This window comes from Schistocerca cancellata, chromosome 7 (assembly GCF_023864275.1).
Source record: "Schistocerca cancellata isolate TAMUIC-IGC-003103 chromosome 7, iqSchCanc2.1, whole genome shotgun sequence".
Taxonomy (NCBI): domain Eukaryota; kingdom Metazoa; phylum Arthropoda; class Insecta; order Orthoptera; family Acrididae; genus Schistocerca; species Schistocerca cancellata.
Window position 1 is genome coordinate 607705018 of NC_064632.1, and position 22436 is coordinate 607727453.

The 22436-nt window shown below is 41.7% G+C and overlaps 1 protein-coding gene across 1 annotated transcript in view; it reads right to left on the minus strand.

Annotated features, from left to right (window-relative positions):
* Nucleotides 1-22436, minus strand: part of LOC126092089 (DNA mismatch repair protein Msh6) — a 325870-nt gene that overhangs the window by 215185 nt on the left and 88249 nt on the right. Inside the window, exon 9 of the mRNA XM_049907512.1 lies at nt 3841-3996. Within this exon, the coding sequence (XP_049763469.1) occupies nt 3841-3996 (156 nt within the window). The remainder of the gene's footprint in view (nt 1-3840; nt 3997-22436) is intronic.

Here is a 22436-nt window from a genome sequence, read left to right on the forward strand (position 1 = left end):
CTATTTCGCTAAGGGGCTCCATCACCCGCCTAACGTTGTAGCTCCCAATAACTAATAAACCCCTCCCCCCGTGTGCCTGCTCGGACCTTGCTGAAGGAGCAGCCACATGTCCACTCACAGGCAGAGCGGGCGATGCCACACGGCCAGCCTCCACATTGACCCTCCGCCTCGTGCGCCGCGAACGCCGCTGAACCCGCCGCTCTTCTTGGGGCGAGGGTGGCCCAACTGCGCCCGGTTCCGTGAAGATTTCTCGACAGCAGGGACAGTGGGTGAAGCATGTAACACCTCGGGTGTACCTTGCAACGCACCAGACTCCCCACTGCCGCTACACTCCGAGGCAGCAGCCTGAAGACGGCTGACCGCGGCCATCAACACGCTCAGCTGTTCGCGAACAGTGGCCAGCTCCTCCTGCGTCCGTACACAGCAGTCACACATCCTATCCATCCTAAGGAATCAATTTACTGAAGAGAGTTAATCGACCTTTAACTAGACTGCTAATTCACTAAAGGCGACTGTTTATTCACTAAACTGTGGTTGCTAGCCACTTCTTGTAGAAAACAATGAAAATAGCACTACCTGTCTCTGGACTGTATTGAAAACAAACACTAGCACTACTGGCACAATGGTTGACTAAAGGGACTCTCTCTGACTGTACTCAAAACAAACACGAAATCTATGGAACTATTAATGGCACTCGACAATTAAAGCTTCCTAAAAGCAAAAACACACGGAAGAAGAAGTGACAAGTAAGAAAAATACAGTTAATACTTAAATTAAGGTAGTTCGCTGCACAGCAGACGTGAAGCAGACGTAGGAGTGTAACAACACCAGTACAAATGTGCTACGGCTTCTGACCAATCATCAGGTTTGTGTTTGTTTACATCAGGATTATTCTTATGATGAACGGATTATAGTTCCAGTTACATCAACAGTTTTTATTAAATAATAGAACTGTATTAGTTAATAAACAAGTCCCTGGCATATTGTGATGCCTATTACATAAATATATCGTACATATAGTGTGAAAATGCAAGGAGGATCCTAAACTAACTTTTACCACTTAAAACATCATTTCCAAGATTTTACACAGTTTTTTTAAAGACCCTTGAAAAGTGTACAATCGGGATTTCGCTGTGTTTTAGATTCCTCCAAATGAAAAATAGTGTTTACCTAGCGGGGGCTACAAATCTCTTATATCAAATAGCACAGCCTCACATCATGTTTGATTAGTAACAACAGGGCTCTTAACCATTCAAAATACAAGGCATTGCAGTTATTACAAATCTGGCAATAATGTGAAAATATTGTAAGAAATATCAGTGCTCACTGTAAATTATTTGATAATGTAAATATGAGGAGCAGAAATTCAATTTCATAGCACTAACAATTTTCAATGAAAATAGGCCTCGATTCTTGGAACATGCTAATAACTGTTATCCTTTACAGCTATCGGGGTATTCTTGAAACCACAGAGCAAGCAGTAGTAAATAAAAGGCAGCTAACTGATATCACTGGGGAAGCACCTACAGGACAGTCTTCAGCCATCCTTCCAATAATGGTGCTTCTGTAACTTATAGCCACTCTATGTACATAAAGCTTACAGCACACTAATCTTATGTAGGGGGAAAAATTTATTTCCGCAAAAACAAATTACACGAAAAAACTGTTTTCACTACATAACGTAAAAATGTGTCAGTTTTCAACACAATAATGCAAAAATCTGACTTCTTCATTGTCCTTGCGTAATACACTGCAAGTCTGAGAGTTGCAGTTGACTGATGTCGACTTCGTACTGTTCTCTATGTAAGACTCACTCACTTCTCTGAACCCCGTCCCCGATGTGTTCAATGTAGCTGGTGAATGATGTTGCTCGAGAAGTACTATTAAACTTAACATTATGTGGGCAGCCAAATTGTTAATGCTGAAATGTAAATTCCCATGCCAGTAGTTCTGGATAAAAAAATATTTAATTTAGAAAACAAAATGATCCAACCAATATAGGATTGAGTTTGTAATGTAAGTAATTGTTAACTGCAGCTAATAATCATGTGTTAAACAGTTAGTTTCCAGTGGATGGCATGTCATGAGGACAGTAAGTCAATGTCCAATATTCTGCCAGTAGTCTTGAAAGTCCATGGGATGGTCTGCTAGAACCACCAGTACCTAATACTGTGTAGTTTGCTCAGACACACTAAGTTCAGAGTTCATTTGTTTACATCTGCTCTGCCACAATTCACTGTGCATTAAAGCTCACTGCAATTACCAGGCAGTCGTAATTAAAGTGAAGCTTTCCACAGAGGTACAGTGTGGGCTCTAATTATTGTATGACAGTGAAGCTCGGTAGATATGTTAATGGGTTAATGCAGAACCAATTTACGCTGGAAAAACATTGGTTCCAGTTTCGGCCACTATACAACATCTCATCAACGACTCCAATGCTCATACTGACCAAACTGTGTCAGCAACAGTTAATAATACAATCGACATAATGCCTTTCTTACTTGTTTGAACTTTTCTGCCCACATCCTGTTCCTAGTCCATAACATTTGGAAACACTTCTATATGTCTTTCTTGCATTCAGTGAGCACTCAGTGACATTTTTCCGAGTAAATAGTTTCCGCATTAATGCTTTAGCGTATCTACTATGTCTCTCTGTCATGCAATAATTACGGCCCACACTGTACCTCTGTAAGTTAACTGCACTTTAATTATAGTCACCCAGTACTTTGGCTCTCAGATTTTGTTACATGTAATTTCATTTTTCTTTTTACAAGTGTTGCCCAGAAAGCAACGAACAGCACTTTTTTCCCCCTCACCCGAAAACAATGCTATGAATGCGAAATATTACGTATGTATTATTTGAAGTCTCCTGAGTGAGTGCACCAAGTTTCCGTTACTTCCAATAGATAATGTAGCTGCATGACAATTTCAAAATGGCGTCTGCAGAGAAAGGAGCTGTGGGGGATATTCATAATCGCTTGTGCAAAGTCTATGGAGCGTCTGCTGTTGACAGATATAGAAACACACACACACACACACACACACACACACACACACACACACACACACACACTTGCATCCACATATGTATATATAAACGTATGTATAAACTAAACAACATTCACTGTTTACTGATCAGTCATTATACTGGGCATGGAGGGTGAGGCCATCAGAAGGCAGTTCGGTGGAGCTCCACGATTTGCAGCAGTTGGGGAGACCATCCACGGCTGCCCCTCAGACTTCCACTTGTTTGGGCCATTAAAGGATGCCATTCATGGAAGACATTATGAGGATGATGAGATGATACACACAGTAAAGCACTGGCTCCGTCACCAGTAACAGGATTGATACCGACAGGGCATACACGCCCTTGTTTCGTGCTGGAGGATGGCCATAGAACGGGATGGAGATTATGTGGACAAATCGGATGTGCAGGTAAGACACCATTCCTTCATGGGTGTAATTCTCATATTCTCATTATGTTCAATACAAAGAATTGTTGAAGGAAAAAAATACAGTGCATTACTTTCTGGGCAGCCCTTGTAGAACCTTTTTGTGTTTTGTAGATTTCTAGTATATATCTCTCAGATGCATCATCTTGAATAATTATATTGTAAGGAAACTGTATGTTTTGCCTTTCAACATAATAAACAAAACATTAAATAAGTCACAAATAAAAAGCAAACATCTCAATCTGCAACAAAAAATAGGACTGAAACACAATTTTGCTGTTCCTAAACACAGTTAATTGTTAATAAATATCATACAAATAGTTTCTAACAGCTAATTGTTGTTCAAACAGGTATTTTTTTCATTTTTTAAAAACTGATCATTACTTACAGGTGTCAATGTTTTCTTGAAAGATTCTGGAACAAACAGTGTTTTAGCATTATAGTTTGGGTCAGTAGGCTTTCTTTTGTCTGCATCACGGATATTCTCTGGCTTCAAAAACTCTAGTTTCAAATGTGTCCATTCATCAGCAGTTTCTGTTTCACCCTGTTAAAATAACAAACAAGATAAAAACGTAACAACTGCTGTTATTTTATCTTAAGCATTATGATGAAGTAAATTTTTATCTCTTGTTAACAGTAAAGATTCTACATCAAGCACTGGAAAAAGTTCATTTCCATTAATATGTGATTTATTTAGGGTATTTAATATAATAGAGAGATTAGAGGGAAAGTGGCAATACATACTACATGCAAATCTGTTAGCACACTTTACATATAAACCGAACACAAATTTTTCAGCAGCATGTAACATAAACCTCATGATTCGTATATGATTCGTGTCATCATCTGAGAGGGATATATGGACATTTCTGTTACTTGTGTGCAAGCACATCACATTTTCTGCTTCAATTCCTATCATCCCCCACAGGTGAAATATTGCTGCAGTCTGCTCTGCAGAATATTCTGGCCTAAGCTGCCGGAATTGATGGTCATGTGTGTGTGAGGTGTGCTTGGTTCTTCTTCCAACAAAGGCTGGGGCCAAACGCTTATATGTAAGTGTCTTAATTGTACATGTCTGCAACTTAGCATGTTACCTTTACAGTAAGTGACGATCTATCTTTTCCTACATTGTTTATATTCCTACTGGGAGGTTCCACTGTATAATAAATCCAATCTACTTAATTTTCTGGGACAATTCAATTGCTTGTTTGTCATTATTGTTACAGACTAGAGGAGAATAAAAGTTTGTAACATAACAAACAATTGCAAGTCACTGACTGCCACTGACTTAATATACAGGAAACTTGCCAAAACACAAAAACTTGTTTGCAGTTTTTTTTCTTAAAAATACAATTAATATAATATACTATAGAGGATATAAAACTAACACACAATTGACATCTTATTTTAATAACGAACGATCTGAAGTACGCGTCCTCCCCTGCTCAAATTTTCAGATCATCCTTCATGACATAACATTTCTCCACCAGGTTGTCATGTAAGGGTTTTTCTTTCTTTTTTTCCCAGTGATTTTAAATTAATATTAAGCAATTCTTTTAAACAATGGGTGGGCAACATACAATTATTCTCATTCCTGATGTTTTAAATGTACCAGAGAAGATCTGCAACAAATAAACTAGGGTTACTACGTACCCCCCCCCCCCCCCCCCCCCACATGAACCATGGACCTTGCCGTTGGTGGGGAGGCTTGCGTGCCTCAGCGATACACATAGCCGTACCGTAGGTGCAACCACAACGGAGGGGTACCTGTTGAGAGGCCAGACAAACGTGTGGTTCCTGAAGAGGGGCAGCAGCCTTTTCAGTAGTTGTAGGGGCAACAATCTGGATGACTGACTGATCTGGCCTTGTAACACTAACCAAAACGGTTTGCTGTGCTGGTGCTGCAAATGGCTGAAAGCAAGGGAAAACTACAGGCGTGATTTTTCCCGAGGGCATGCAGCTTTACTGTGTGGTTAAATAATGAAGGCGTCCTCTTCGGTAAAATATTCTGGAGGTAAAATATTCTGGAGGTAAAATATTCTGGAGGTAAAATATTCTGGAGGTAAAATATTCTGGAGGTAAAATATTCTGGAGGTAAAATAGTCCCCCATTCCGATCTCCGGGCGGGGACTACTCAATAGGACGTCGTTATCAGGAGAAAGAAAACTGGCGTTCTACGGATCGGAGCGTGGAATGTAAGATCCCTTAATCGGGCAGGTAGGTTAGAAAATTTATAAAGGGAAATGGATAGGTTAAAGTTAGATATAGTGGGAATTAGTGAAGTTCGGTGGCAGAAGGAACAAGACTTTTGGTCAGGTGAATACAGGGTTATGAATACAAAATCAAATAGGGGCAATGCAGGAGTAGGTTTAATAATGAATAAAAAAATAGGAGTGTGGGTAAGCTACTACAAACAGCATAGTGAACGCATTATTGTAGCCAAGATAGACACGAAGCCCACGCCTACTACAGTAGTACAAGTTTATATGCCAACTAGCTCTGCAGATGATGAAGAAATTGATGAAATGTATGATGAGATAAAGGAGATTATTCAGGTAGTGGAGGGAGATGAAAATTTAATAGTCATGGGTGGCTGGAATTGGGTGACTGGAATTTGAGAGTAGGAAAAGGGAGACAAGGAAACATAGTAGGTGAATATGGATTGGGAGTAAGAAATGAAAGGGGAAGCCGTCTGGTAGAATTTTGCACGGAGCATAACTTAATCATAGCTAACACTTGATTCAGGAATCATGAAAGAAGGTTGTATATGTGGAAGAATCCTGGAGATACTGGAAGGTATCAGATAGATTGTATAATGGTAAGACAGAGATTTAGGAACCAGGTCTTAAATTGTAAGTCATTTCCAGGGCCAGATGTGGACTCTGACCACAATCTATTGGTTATAAACTGTAGGTTAAAACTCAAATGGCTCTGAGTACTATGCGACTTAACTTCTGAGGTCATCAGTCGCCTAGAACACAGAACTAATTAAACCTAACTAACTGAAGGACATCACACACATCCGTGCCCGAGGCAGAATTTGAACCTGCGACCATAGCGGTCGCTCGGCTCCAGACTGTAGCACCTAGAACCTCACGGCCACTCCGGCCGGCAGATTAAAACTGAAGAAACTGAAAAAAGATGGGAATTTAAGGAGATGGGACCTATATAAACTGAAAGAACCAGAGGTTGTACAGAGTTTCAGGGAGAGCATACGGGAACAACCGACAGGAATAGGGGAAAGAAATACAGTTGAAGAAGAATGGGTAGCACTGAGGGATGAAGTAGTGAAGGCAGCACAGGATCAAGTAGGTAAAAAGACAAGGGCTAGTAGAAATCCTTGGGTAACAGAAAAAAAATTGAATTTAATTGATGAAAGGAGAAAATACGTCTCAAAAATGAGATTGACAGGAAGTGCAAAATGGCTAAGCAGGGATGGCTAGAGGACAAATGTAAGGATGTAGAAGCTTATCTCACTAGGGGCAAGATGGATACTGCCTACAAGAAAATTAGAGAGACCTTTGGAGAAAAGAGAGCCACTTGTATGAATATCAAGAGCTCAGATGGAAACCCAGTTCTAAGCAAATAAGGGAAAGCAGAAATGTGGAAGGAGTATATAGAGTGTCTATACAAGGGCGATGTACTTGAGGACAACATTATGGAAATGGAAGAGGATGTAGATGAAGATGAAATGGGAGATAATACGATACTGCGTGAAGAGTTTGACAGAGCACTGAAAGACCTGAGTTGAAACAAGGCCCCGGGAGTAGACAACATTCCATTAGAACTACTGACAGCCTTGGGAGAGCCAGTCCTGACAAAACTCTACCACCTGGTGAGCAAGATGTATGAAACAGGCGAAATACCCTCAGACTTCAAGAAGAATATAATAATTCCAATCCCAAAGAACGCAGGTGTTGACAGATGTGAAAATTACCAAACTATCAGTTTAATAAGTCACGGCTGCAAAATACTAACGTGAATTCTTTACAGACGAATGGAAAAACTGGTAGAAGCTGACCTCATGAAAGATCAGTTTCGATTCTGTAGAAATGTTGGAACACGTGAGGCAATACTACCTCTACAACTTAACTTAGAAAATAGATTAAGGGAAGGCAAACCTACATTTCTAGCATTTGTAGACTTAGAGAAAGCTTTTGACAATGTTGACTGGAATACTCTCTTTCAAATTCTGAAGGCGGCTGGGGTAAAATACAGGGAGCGAAAGGCTATTTACAATTTGTACAGAAACCAGATGGCAGTTATAAGAGTCGAGGAGCACAAAAGGGAAGCAGTGGTTGGGAAGGGTGAGAGACAGGGTTGTAGCCTCTCCCCGATGTTATTCAATCTGTATATTGAGCAAGGAGTAAAGGAAACAAAAGGAAAATTCGGAGTAGGTATTAAAATTCATGGAGAAGAAATAAAAACTTTGAGGTTCGCCGATGACATTGTAATTCTGTCAGAGACAGCAAAGGACGTGGAAGAGCAGTTGAACGGAATGGACAGTGTCTTGAAAGTTGGATATAACATGAACATCAACAAAATCAAAACGAGGATAATGGAATGTAGTCGAATTAAGTCGGGTGATGCTGAGGGAATTACATTAGGAAATGAGGCACTTAAAGTAGTAAAGGAGTTTTGCTATTTGGGGAGCAAAATAACTGATGATGGTCGAAGTAGAGAGGATACAAAATGTAGACTGGCAATGGCAAGGAAAGCGTTTCTGAAGAAGAGAAATTTGTTAACATCAAGTATAGATTTAAGTGTTAGGAAGTTGTTTCTGAAATTATTTGTATGGAGTGTAGCCATTGGACGATAAATAATTTGGACATGAAGAGAATAGAAGCATTTGATATGTGGTGCTACAGAAGAATGCTGAAGATTAGATGGGTAGATCACATAACTAATGAGGAGGTATTGAACAGAATTGGGGAGAAGAGAATTTTGGGGCACAACCTGACAAGAAGAAGGGACCGGTTGGTAGGACATGTTCTGAGGCATCAGGGGATCACAAATTTAGCATTGGAGGGCAGCGTGGAGGGTAAAAATCGTAGAGGGAGACCAAGAGATGAATACACTAAGCAGATTCAGAAGGATGTAGGTTGCAGTAAGTACTGGGAGATGAAGAAGCTTGCACAGGATAGAGTAGTGTGGAGAGCTGCATCAAACCAGTCTCAGGACTGAAGACCACAACAACAACATACTATGTACAAAGCTAATCAGTTCATACACATACAGTGAAGGAATGCTTACTATACATAGATTTGTATAGAAGTCTGCAACACGATTTTCTTCACTTTGCACTGCGCAAATTTCTAATGACAGTTTTTGAAGTTTTAATATTTGAGACAGACCGTTTGAACTACCTCAAAATATAATTTCATATATTATTATATTATTGCCGATCCGAAGTCGCTCTGATATACTATTTTCCTTATTTTCACGCCTGTAGCATTGCATATCATCACTGCAAATGTTACACCATTTAATTTATTTGTGAGGTACTGTATATGCCAGGCCCTTGATAAATTTTTATCCAATTGCATTCCTAGGAATTTCACACAGCTGGCATTCCATTCTAATGAGCGGCTTAGTGCCTCAGACCACTAACACAAAGTTTCAGTGTTCAATCTCTAGTCAGTCCTACATATTTACAGCAATTTATTACTTCTTTCAACTCTGCCACTCATTTGCTATGGTGGCACTGTTGTTCAAGTAGGGGAAGTCAGGAAGGCAGGGGCATAACATGTGTGCCTCATGAGGAGCTGTGGTGTTCACACCAACCTTATGTTTGAAGACAGTGTTACACTGTGTACCATTATACAATTCTTGCTTTTGCTTGCCTACGTACTTCAACAATACACCTGTAATATTTACGACTACAGAGTGTAATAAAACTATGTACACACAATTTAAGAGTGTTAAATTAACAGATTGTTCAAGTGACAGCGATCTACCGCAATAATTACACTCTTCTTTATGTGAGCACCATTTCTCCACTAAGGGTCCATGAAGGTTTTGATGCCTGCAATTTTCAGAGACTGTTCAAACTGCTGTGCACTGAATATTGTTTTAGGGATGTTTCTGAACTATTACAGACCTTTTTTTTTGAGAGGGATGGGAATAAATGTTTGATGTACAAGATACCGATAGACCCTTCAGATGAGTCAGCTGCCAAATTGCCTGATGCTGCAGCCATTGTTTGTGAGACACTTAATCATTTTGAGTGCAATAGGAAATTGTTAGCATGCAGATGCCACTTGTGCATTAATATGAACCGATGACATTTTCAGTTACCTCTCTACAATGATACACAGTACAGAGCAGTCTGAACACCATCTGTGAATATCGATGGCATCAAAACTTTCGTGAAAACCTAGTGGGGAATTAGTACCTATGTGATTTTTGTAACATAAAAAAATGTTTTTTTTTCCTGCTAAATACTCTAAAATTTTGTTTACATAGTTTTCTACAACTGTATACTCTCCCAAAATCTGTGCACTGCATAACAAAAGGTACTTTATTGTAATGGACAGATGCTCCTATTCAACTACACTACACTGTCTATCCCTAAACGTAACGAAACACAATAATTTTGTTGTGTGTAGGGTCATGTCTTAAATTTTCAACATAAACTAATCATTGCATAATGGCACATGAGAAAGTAACTTTCAAGAGACATAAACTAACATGAAAATCAACATTAAATGTTCTACTTTCACCCCAGAACACAAACTACAAAAAGACAAGGGGGAACGGCTTAAGCGTCACGCAGTACATTGTTCCCTCCCGCTGCACATTGCGCCAACACCCGCCTTTTTACGTGCACACAACTCTCCAGTCCAAGGGGCTCCTGGGATGTGAGGATGTGTTTTAGATAAAGTTCCCATTTCCAGAAACTAGTATTGGGTGCTCTATCCTTGATATTGTACGCTTCACCTGTGGTGGGGCTGAGTAGATGGTAGTGGGTGGGTCCAAGGGGCAGGTTTTTCTGCGGGTGTGATTGTGGGGTCAGAAACTAAGTTACGGATACCAGTTCGGCACTGGGTAGCATATTTAACAATTGTTAAAAATGTATTTTCTTTGACAGAATTAACCACCTTTCTGGTGTCTTTTCTGTTCCTTCTGTGTGTTATCTGCAGCTTTTGCCTGTCATCTTTCTTGTCATTCGGCAATCTTTTTATTTCTTCAGTGATCTTCCTTTCACTTGAAGTGACCATTTTCTCATATACAGAAACTTCTTTCCATGTTTAGTCAGGGTGTATACGTGGACAAGGAAAAAAAATTCCCGGATTTTTCCCGGATTTCCCGGTTAAAAATACACTTCCTCCCGGATGAAAACACACTTTTTCCGTGCTATTAAGTGACAGTTTTTTTTTTTATTTTTTGCATCAATAAGTACGCTGTATATTTTCGTATCACAAAAGTATAAATTCGAATCCCACCAAACACCGCATGTTACTTTCCGAACCATGTAATCGAGATTACGATACGCTTTTGTAAGCGAGTCATTGCTCATGTCACGTGATCCCGCCAGCCGATGACAGCGGATATTCAGAGCGTAGGACACGTGATGTAGTCCGCTAATAGCAATATCACTGTTAAGTAGCGCGGATACACAAACAGGAAAAGTTAATGTTTTAAATTAATATACATAGTGTTGCTACAAGAAAAGCAAAGGTTTCACGTACAACATTGGTCTCTAAGGTTAATAAGCTGCAACAGAAGCTAAGCTTTCACATATAATGTTGATTTTTCTTGTCCGTGTTACACTTTAAGATACATCACACAAATGTGCCAGTAAAATTTTTAGCCGAGTCCAGTGACTTGTTCTCAAAGTTTTCCACAAATAAATTAGCTACCGCAGAGGAGCGAGAGCTTCCCGTAGCACTACATCAATTTACTCATAATAACGACACGATTGTCTGATCTGGGCTCTAAATACTTCTAATCGCTCGTCATCAAACGCTCTGTGATTTAAGTAACTCATCGCACATTCTCACTCATAGTTCCACTTGCGAAAGAGTAAATTTGCTTTGAAAGCAACGTTTTTCAAACAGCCATTCGCAATATTTTCCCGCGACCTGTTAGAAATAGGTTCGCTTCAGCAGTCGTCAGAGAGCGCCAGGTAAGAGGCGCCACCGCGCTTTGGCAGCTACGATGACGCAGGAAGCCCGTATAAAGAAAAGAAAAGAAAAGAGGCCGAAATATCGGTGTCTAATGCTGCGTAAGTTGTTAATACAAATACTACCCATGACTGGTGTGGTGTCTCAAATCTGATTACGTTTATTTTGTCGCTGTCTGCTAGATAAAACGAACTAGGTCTTTCTAACACTGCAGAAATTGTAACACATACCAAATAAACGAGACTGTTTTTGCACAAATGGTCATTTTTATAACACGACAGAATATAATTCACGAAGACCAACATAAAATGCCTATTAGGCCTACTACAAGCAAATAGTTTAATGTTAGAAAATAGTTTCACATTTCATTCATACGCCCCAGTTTCTCGAGCATGAGATCGAAAAGTAGTAGTACGAGATTTTTACTTAAATTTGGAATCGTCATATTCTTCCCTAATTGGTGTGATGTCCCCGTTCCTCGTTCTAACAATCAATCTTGTCATGACTAACTCTGGAACTATTCCTGCCTTTGTCAAAATGTAGTCGCTGGTAAACTTCACTAACCCTGCCAGAATCACCGGTAGTTATCCCTGATTATTCTCCGGTTAGGCGTTATGATGTTCGTACAAACCACTTTCCGCCCTACTTCCAGAATAGAAGTTAATCGGCTGCTAGAAGGGGGCTGTACACCTGGCCCTTACAAGTGGAGCGATCTGGCCAAAAATTTTCTGACAAAATTTCATTTTCTTGGATACACCGAGAAGATAATACGTAATCTTTCTTACCTGTTATTCCTGTTAGTCGTTTATTTCCACTCTGGTAGTCTGACTATGGATTTCGCTAGTAATTATAGCACAGCTGATCATTCCAAGCCCAATCAACCACATAATCAGACAGCGGTTGGCGTTCACTCGTTCGGCTTTACTCTGCTCAGCTCGTATAACCCGGTCCCCTTTTGCTTGCAGGAAAGTTTATTTCTGGATGCGACGAGGATTCCCCTGACAGACATCACGTACACTAGGCACGCATTCAAAATTTAACTTATGATTCATTCAGAAATCAACTTACAGAGTGCGTTCAAAAACCAAGAGGGATGCGTTTCAAAATCATGAGTAATCGGTAGACCAACGTGCGCTGGATGCTAGGCTCTTTGTGAAACATGATTTTTTTCTTCTCAAGAAGATGAATTTGGCGCCCCCTCCACCCCCGTAATTGTCATTCGGGTCAGATACATCGGTTTGCCCCACCACTCAACTGCGCATGCGCATGAGCCCGCTCGTAACTCCTATAACGAATCTAGTTAAACCGTTGTGACGTCACTCTCATCGGAGACATTTTGTTGTTATAAAGCATTGCATTGTCTTCCTAACACCTTTGACACATTTTGTTGTTGGCAAACGTTTGTATGAGCACTGTGTTTTGTTGTTGTATATGGCACATTTCCTTTGCAATTTATGTTTTATTTTCATATTTTTTTCTCGTTCACGTTTTATTGTTGTAGTATTATTCTGCAGTAGCGGGATAGAGTAATCACCTTTGACACATTTTGTTGTTGGCAAACGTTTGTATGAGCACTGTGTTTTGTTGTTGTATATGGCACATTTCCTTTGCAATTTATGTTTTATTTTCATATTTTTTTCTCGTTCACGTTTTATTGTTGTAGTATTATTCTGCAGTAGCGGGATAGAGTAATATCCTTTGTTAGAGAATCGATTCCTTTGTTAGAGAATCGATTCTTACCAGTCAATATTGCAAAAATTTAACTGAAACCTAAAATAATGAAAAATTCACGGAATTCTAAAAAATTCCCGGGTTTTTCCCGGTTTTCTCCCGGATGAAAAAATTCCCGGGTTTTTCCCGGATCTCCCGATTGTCCCGGGTCGTATACACCCTGTTATGATATTTACCTGGCTACCAGTTGTTCCGAGTGACTAGTTTTTTTTATTTGGCAATGCTTTTTCTTCATTGTTCATGTTTCTTCAGTGCAGTCCACTTTCATTATTTGGTTATTTGTTTTCATCGTTGGATGGGATCTCCGCCCACCACTCTTTCTCTCTGTTTGTGTATGCTGCAATAGTTTTTCCTTTGTTACACATCAGGATAGTATCCCTGGTGGACACTACAAATTCGTCAAAGATCTACCTCAGCAGCTTACAGAAGCCAAACCACTGTGTTAATGACCAGTAGACTGCCAGATAGTGGGAAATGCTGACTGAGTTGTGGCAGAAAAGAAACGGAGGCTATTTCAGAACAGGGGGATGATTGAGCATCCAAAGTCTGCAAGCACAGCACGACAACATCATAAAAGCTGAGAAGTACCATCATAATACTGACAAAGCAAAACGTTTTAAGGAGGCCAAGGTACAATGTAACAACGAGTATTCAGGTGCCGATCCAGTACGAAAGAGTCTCTGAAAGGAGAAGTTGAAAATCTGAAGTCACTACGAGAGCTGGCTGTGAGGGAAAACCAGGTCACACGATATCATTGCCATCCCCACCGCAACAGAGCGCACAGGAAGTGCCAAGTTAAATACCCACCCTTCTTACTAATTTTTTAAGGATGCAAAAACAACTGATGTCACAAGCACCCAAAAGTCATAACCTTAGAATATAAAGAAGTAAAAGAAATTAAAAGCAACTATATGTTAAGCCCAATTGACCGAAAGCAAGAGTGCTATGAACAGGGGTTCCCCTTGGAGAAAGGTCCAAAAAATATGCCACATAGACAACAGAGTTGCCAAATCAAAGATGAAACATCCTTCACCATATGGCTATGATGGATAAAAGAAAAAACGTGGTTGACAGCTTGTGCATCTCTGCTAAGATGGCAAACATGTGAAACGTGGTTGACAGCTTGTGCATCTCTGCTAAGATGGCAAACATGTGAAACGTGTTTGACAGCTCGTTTATCTTTGCTAAGATGGTCGATAACTCCAATGCCAAACATACACCGGACTGCTGACAGTGAGCACAAAGTGGTGGTGGATTACCACTTAACAAATGGTGATGGTTAAATAGACGGTGCCCAATAAGCAACCTAGCTAAAATGATTGTGTGGCAGGTTTTCAATCCCCAAAGCTTGTTACTGTAAAGAGAACACAAGTGGTGATGCCAAAGTGACACCACCACCACAATCACGACCATAGGTGGAAGCATAAGTGGCCAAAGACTCTACGAGCTAGGGCATAGCCACCTGTGGCAAGCTAACATACGAGGTGCATTCAAGTTCTAAGGCCTCCGATTTTTTTTCTCCGGACTGGAAAGAGATAGAAACATGCGCATTGTTTTAAAATGAGGTCGCGTTCATTGTCAATACATCCCGGGGATGGCAGCACTGTACGGCAGATGGAATTTTACCGCCAGCGGCGAGAATGAGAACTGTTTTAAATACTTAAAATGGCTACGTTTTCCTTACTTGAACAACGTGCAATCATTCGTTTTCTGCATTTGCGTGGTGTGAAACCAATTTAAATTCATCGACAGTTGAAGGAGATATGTGGTGATGGAGTTATGGATATGTCGAAAGTGCGTTTGTGGGTGCGACAGTTTAATGAAGGCAGAACATTGTGTGACAACAAACCGAAAAAACCTCGGGCTCGCACAAGCCGGTCTGACGACATGATTGAGAAAGTGGAGAGAATTGTTTTGGGGGATCGCCGAATGATTGTTGAACAGATCGCCTCCAGAGTTGGCATTTCTGTGGGTTCTGTGCACACAATCCTGCATGACGACCTGAAAATGCGAAAAGTGTCGTCCAGGTGGGTGCCACGAATACTGACGGACGACCACATGGCTGCCCGTGTGGCATGTTGCCAAGCGATGTTGACACGCAACGACAGCATGAATGGGACTTTCTTTTCGTCGGTTGTGACAATGGATGAGACGTGGATGCCATTTTTCAATCCAGAAACAAAGCACCAGTCAGCTCAATGGAAGCACACAGATTCACCGCCACCAAAAAAATTTCGGGTAACCGCCAGTGCTGAAAAAATGATGGTGTCCATGTTCTGTGACAGCGAGGGCGTAATCCTTACCCATTGCGTTCCAAAGGGCACTACGGTAACAGGTGCATCCTATGAAAATTTTTTGAAGAACAAATTCCTTCCTGCACTGCAACAAAAACATCCGGGAAGGGCTGTGCGTGTGCTGTTTCACCAAGACAATGCACCCGCACATCGAGCTAAAGTTACGCAACAGTTTCTTCGTGATAACAACTTTGAAGTGATTCCTCATGCTCCCTACTCACCTGACCTGGCTCCTAGTGACTTTTGGCTTTTTCCAACAATGAAAGACGCTCTCCGTGGCCGCACATTCACCAGCCATGCTGCTATTGCCTCAGCGATTTTCCAGTGGTCAAAACAGACTCCTAAAGAAGCCTTCGCCGCTGCCATGGAATCATGGCGTTAGCGTTGTGAAAAATGTGTACGTCTGCAGGGCGATTACACTGAGAAGTAATGCCAGTTTCATCGATTTTGGGTGAGTAGTTCATTAGAAAAAAAATCAGAGGCCTTAGAACTTGAATGCACCTCTTACGTCCACAAGCGACATCAGCAAGCCCCTGCATATCAGCAACATTGACTGGATATGCCAGTTGCTATTAAAGCCGACGAACAAGCTACAGAAGGGAAACCGACAAGCTCACACACTGACACACAAACAAACCGTCAACACTACCCTACACTGTGAATCCGATATATGTCCTATCGGACACGAAACAATGATGAACGTAACTATTACAGGTATTTTGACACTGACCGAGAAATCTACACCGGCACCCCACGGCAGCTGCCGAGTACCACCACCGCACAGTGAAAAAAGGTATCGACTTGCGTGATACACACTAGTAACAAAGCCTACCCTTGCAAAACCTGTTGCAGGCAGCAAGAAAACTGCTACTGCTTTTACAACCCGACCCAACTATCGCAGAGGTTTTTCTCCCTCGGCTCTTGCCTTGGCACTTTTTTCCTCTGCCCTTCAAACTGCTACCCTCTATTAAACTTTCAACCAAACCAAATCCAGACGAGCACGTATTAATGGTTAACGTTAACCAGACGTATGCAAACATTGCAGTACCTACATCCTGCGACACCTCACTTTAGTGAAAACCAACCCTTATGCAGAGATAGCAGTACACCTTTTGTGCTGGCCATCATGCCAGTGTGGGCGTGGAGGGGCTCCACATCTATTGGAAAAAACAACCTGCTGACAGAGAGCAACATGGAACTCACCCAAAGGAAAGGAGTAGCAAGCAGGGGAAGGTATGAGAACTGCAGCATTGGCACCAGCATCAGCAGCCACATTTCCTGTCAGATCGACGTGACCAGGAACTCACATAAACATCACAAACATCATAAACATCTCAACCGGGCTAGCATAACAGGCCCCAGCGGCCAAACAGATTTCACAATGCCGGATTATATTAAGATAGCTTAAGATGGATGGACGTCCAAATGCATAAATGAAACACACTTGTAGTTTCAAACGAACGAGGAATAGGCACAGGTGGAGGATGATGTACCGCTTAGGACATGTAGGATACTGAGGGACCGAGTGCAGCGGACGACCAGGTAAGACATGTGAGAGGAACAAGAAGAGTTTTCTACCAAGCATGAGTGCCAGGAATTTCATAGCTTCAGCGAATGGAAGACCAACAGGCCCAAGATGTAAAGACGGCGGAAGAAAGCCAGTGCACTGCCAGAAATTCATACAAACGGTTTTGTCAGTGGAAAAGCGAACGCCACTGTCAATGAAATTTCCTGGCAGATTAAAACTGTGTGCCAAACCGAGACTCGAACTCGGGACCTTTGCGTTTCGCGGGCAAGTGCTCTACCAACTGAGCTACCCAAGTACGACTCATACCCCGTCCCCACAGCTTTACTTCTGCCAGTACCTCGTCTCCTACCTTCCATCCCCCAGGCTGTGGCTCAGCCATGTCTCCGCAATATCCTTTCTTTCAGGAGTGCTAGTTCTGCAAGGTTCGCAGAAGAGCTTCTGTTAAGTTTGGAAGATAGGATACAAAGTACTGGCAGAAGTAAAGCTGTGGGGACGGGGCTTGAGTCGTGCTTGGGTAGCTCAGTTGGTAGAGCACTTGCCCGCGAAAGGCATAGGTCCCGAGTTCGAGTCTCAGTCCGGCACACAGTTTTAATCTGCCAGGAAGTTTCATATCAGCTCACACTCTGCTGCAGAGTGAAAATCTCATTCTGCCACTGTCAATGTTCCAAGAGTAAAAAGGATTGAGACCTCAGTGAAGACGCCACTCACTCAAGGAGACAAGTCTATGGAGAACTGCAATAGATCGGAAAATTGTCGACAAAAAGGGAACCGGAGATGACCAGCCGGAGACGGGCCATAATAGAGTTAATGGCTATAGCCCAGAGGATGACACTCAGGACGGAGCCCTGAGGCACCCCATTTTCCTGTATAAAGGTGTCCAACAAAGCAGAACCCACACGTACCTTGAAAATTCTTTTAAAAATTCCAAGCTACGTCGGAAGCCCCGCATGGAGAGAGTACGGAGGATACCAGTCCTACAGCAAGTCCTGTAAGCTTTTTCCAAATCGAAAAACAGAGCCACAGTCTGGTATTTCCACATAAAAGCATTCATAACACTGGCTGAGAAAGTGACTAGGTGGTCAACTCCAGAACAGTGCGCTCTAAGTCCACACTGGGCAGTAGTTAATAAATTACGAGACTCCAGCCACCATACCAGCCGGTCACGAACCGTACATTCCATCACGACAAACTGCCTATCGGCTTCTGTCCCGGGTTCTTCGGCCGACGTTCATCTAATGATTTTTCTGATGTTTCGCCAGCACGAGTGGCTGGCATTGTCAAAGCTTCACCCTCCATTGCTGGTGGTGAACTACCGACAATGGAGGGTGAAGCTTTGACAATGCCAGCCACTCGTGCTGGCGAAACGTCAGAAAAATCATTAGATGAATGTCGGCCGAAGAACCCGAGACAGAAGCCAATAGGCAGTTTGTCAACAAGTGGCCACGAAAGCCTTAACAATTTTACATTCCATCACCTCGCAAACACAGCTATTGAGCGAAATGGGCAGTAGCTACAAGGAATGTGCTTGTCCTTACTAGTCATATGACAGTGGATTCACTCCAATCTGGGAAACTTGCACACTGCCCACGTGCTAATGTACATATCAAGGATGGTCTGTATGTTTTTGTTTTATAGGTTGCAAAAACAACTAGGGTCACACACACTCATGTCAAAACTTTAGAATGCAAAGACAAAGAGAGGAGTTATAAATGACTACAAGTTAATACAAATGAACGGAAGAGAAGACAGCTAAAAACAGGAACATGGAGAAAGGTCTATAAAATACGCCATGGAGAGACAGAGGTCCCGAACTAAAGATTAAATGTCCTTCGTCATATTGCTATGACAGATAAAAAGTAAAATATGATCGACAGCCCAGATGTCATTCGCTAAAAAGGCCGGTACCTAAGATGGCACACACAAATGAGAAAGTGAGTGGTTAAAAACTTAACAAATGGCGATGGCTAGAAAGACAGTGCCCGATACGCAATCTAGCTAATAATAAACAGATTAACCATAGAATAGGACTGACCTCCTTCAGTATGTGATACCATGAGGAATCGAGGTGCAGCTGGGAGATTCTTGAAATCTTTAGTCTCATTTGGTTTGCTTTTAGTAGATGTAGTCCGACTTGGAGATTGGTTCCTTCCAACTGAGCCCCCCTCTCGCCCGTCCCCTCAGATGGGGAGCTCACCCACCTTGGTTGAGTGTTCACACCTCAGGTCACATCTCTTTAACTCCTGACAGAGGGACCACTTGGCAATTTGGGAAGGTAACAGATCACACAATCACCCCTCCCTTGGCCTGACATGTACCAGGGGTACCAGCGAGTACGTGTGAATCCTACTTGTCAACCCATGACTGGGAATTACGGGTTACCCAGTCACTTGTTACGCATCAAACACGTGGGCCGGCCTTCAGGAAAACAAAAGGAGGAAGAAAAAACATAGAGGAACCTCAAATGCTTAAATGGAGGAAGGTAGGAGATGCAGAATGAAGAAAGAAATAAAAAAAGAGCAGATGAGGGGCTGTACTGATGTCAGGCTATTAAGTATCAAAACCTCTGAACACATTCCCAAAAATATCCCGGACGTGTTCCCCAAGGAAAGGGAGAAAGAATAGCAGAAGGATAGACATGTAGCATGGAAGGGCAGAGGTGCTGTAAAGGCTGGTGCCCAGTGGTAGCCAAGCACGAACTCGCCAAAAAAAGGTGGGTCCCACGAGGTAGCGTGTTAAAGTGTGTTTCCACATCTGACGGAAGACTCTGTCCAATGACTTAATAATAGCCAATAGCTTACTTTTAAATATGCCTATCTGCTACTCAGTCCCTTCTCCTTTTGGTGAGTAGCAATCTCTCCTAATTCATATTGTTGGCTTTTCATTTAAAATTATAAAATACTTTTAAAAGTAAGAACAATTTAAAAACAACCACACATGTTGAAAATGGTCACTCAGCATCTCCAAACATTTTGAGCTCTCGGAAAACTATCTTTATTAAATCAATTGTTATACTTTTAGCTGCCACCTACGTTTAGTCGACATTTGTCGTATTAAAAGGGGGAGGCTACAATACTCCACCCAATAGTGAAAGTACAGAGATCTACATCTAAGACTGTCACAGTATTGCCTGTGGAAGTGTCTTCCACTCAGCTTCAAACCATAGGTCCACAACCGGTTCCCAGTATGATGCTGCAAAATGGTAGCTCGGCTTTCACCGTGCGAGCAAAGCCAGCCGGTTTCACCAAAGCAGCCAGGAACTGAGGCTAGCCTCTGAATCCAGGCAGCAAGCATGATTTGCAACCGGTTGCACCTCGTGTGCTCAATAGCCGCCTACAGGGCTTCATTCACATCTCAGATGAGACTCCCCATTCCATGGGGCATAGAGAATGTATACTGGCCTTCCTTGCCACCTTCCTGTTATTTCCTTAACATTAGAGCTGCCAGAGACCACCAAACCCACACTCTACACTAGGACAGTCCTTCCAGGATGACTGTCCTCACTCCCAGCAGACAGTTTACGACAGCTGTCACAGTTCAACATATGCACTCAAAATGTGGACCAATGAAGTCAAGCCTTCCTGAAGGCGATGCAACATCAAGGATCACAGTTGATGCTAGAGGAAGGTGATGCGACATCACGGATCACAATTGATGCTAGAGGTAGCCCATGGCAGCAACACAAAGTCTGTTGACCATAGTCAACAAAGTAAGTGGCCAGTTTCCTCCAGCATCTATAAACAACAGGTACAGACCCTATCCATCTTTCAACTGCATTCAAATCTACCACTTAAGCAAGTAGACACTGGCTGCAATCCAAGTACTTCTGATATGCTGTCACTGCCTTTCTCTCTTCAACAGTCAACCCACCCAATATAAATACTCTAAAAATACAAAAACACTTGAAAAAAGTTAATGGTTACTAGTTGACACATCAATACAGAAGTACTACTCATTTATTCACAGAAACAAATGAATAAAAGCTAAACACTATGTAGAAACAGGTGCTGCTGCTGGAGAACACAAACTGCTACATGACTGGAGCTCTACTTTGATATAAAATACAGATGTACTACAAGAACTATAAGAATGACAAGAAGACATTCACAGCACTTCCAGTAACAACTGACAATCAAACGCATCACAAGAAGTGAATGTTGGGCAAGCGGAATACAATAAGATCACAAAGTGTTGCTTACCGAGTGGGGCTGCTTTTATGTTTGACATACTGTGTAATTAGATCAAATGATGCAATACGATTTTAAAAATTGTTGCTAAAAATAGCGTGAATAATGAACTGGCCCCTCTTCTCACTTCCACAGATTGGAATGAGGTGCACAACAATTGGGAAGTTGTATTTATCAATCCACCTTATTGTGAGTCACTTCCAGCCACTGCATTTCCCACCCATCACATGCACCGTTCTCCACAACAACACTGCTTAATATGAGAGGGTGGTACATTCGATCACAGCAAATTCCCTGCAGGCCCGCTTGCCACTTGTCCGCAGCATCTGCCATTGTATTACAATGATTTCCATATGTCTTGTTCCTGTGCAGAATAATACATCCTCAATTAACTTTTGGAGGTAGAAGAGCGTGTACTTGATATGCTTCTCATGCTAGTCTGCTGTGTACTTTCATTGGAAAGCCTGTAGATGATTAAGCACTTAGGCAGATGGAAAACTATACAAGAAACTGAGTAACCACACAGTCCATATGTAACTGCTAGATGACTTCTAAAGGACACAAGTGTTCCAGGGTGCATGGTTGGAATTTTGACACCCTAAAGAACTTTATGCAGCTCAGTAAAGATACTGGGATAATTCTATAGTTTGGGGACATAGCTCAGGCATTCTATACTCACTGCTGACAGAGGGCAACATCCCACACCAGTATGGTATCAGCATAACAACATGAAAAATAACTACATGATACTGATATTTTCCTCAAGCAACTACATCAAATGTTAACTTCATAAATGGAAAACATAATTTCATACCCTTCCTTTAAACCAAATGGAGGTAATGGTACAAGAATTTGTCTGTTGTACACCGTATGTTCAAAGATCAGTGTCACTATCTCTTTATCAGTTGTCACAGTTAAGTATTGATTGTTTTAACTTCGAAACATCTCCATTATTGGTGTTATATTTGGTGATAATATGGTGTCAACCAGTGTGATGTTGCATCTGAATACAAGCGAATTTGGAGATAATATGAAAATTACTTCAGGTAAGAATGAATCTGCCAGTTTTGCTGAGTACATTTGCTTTTGATATGTCTAGTATTGATTAGAACCAGTTGTTC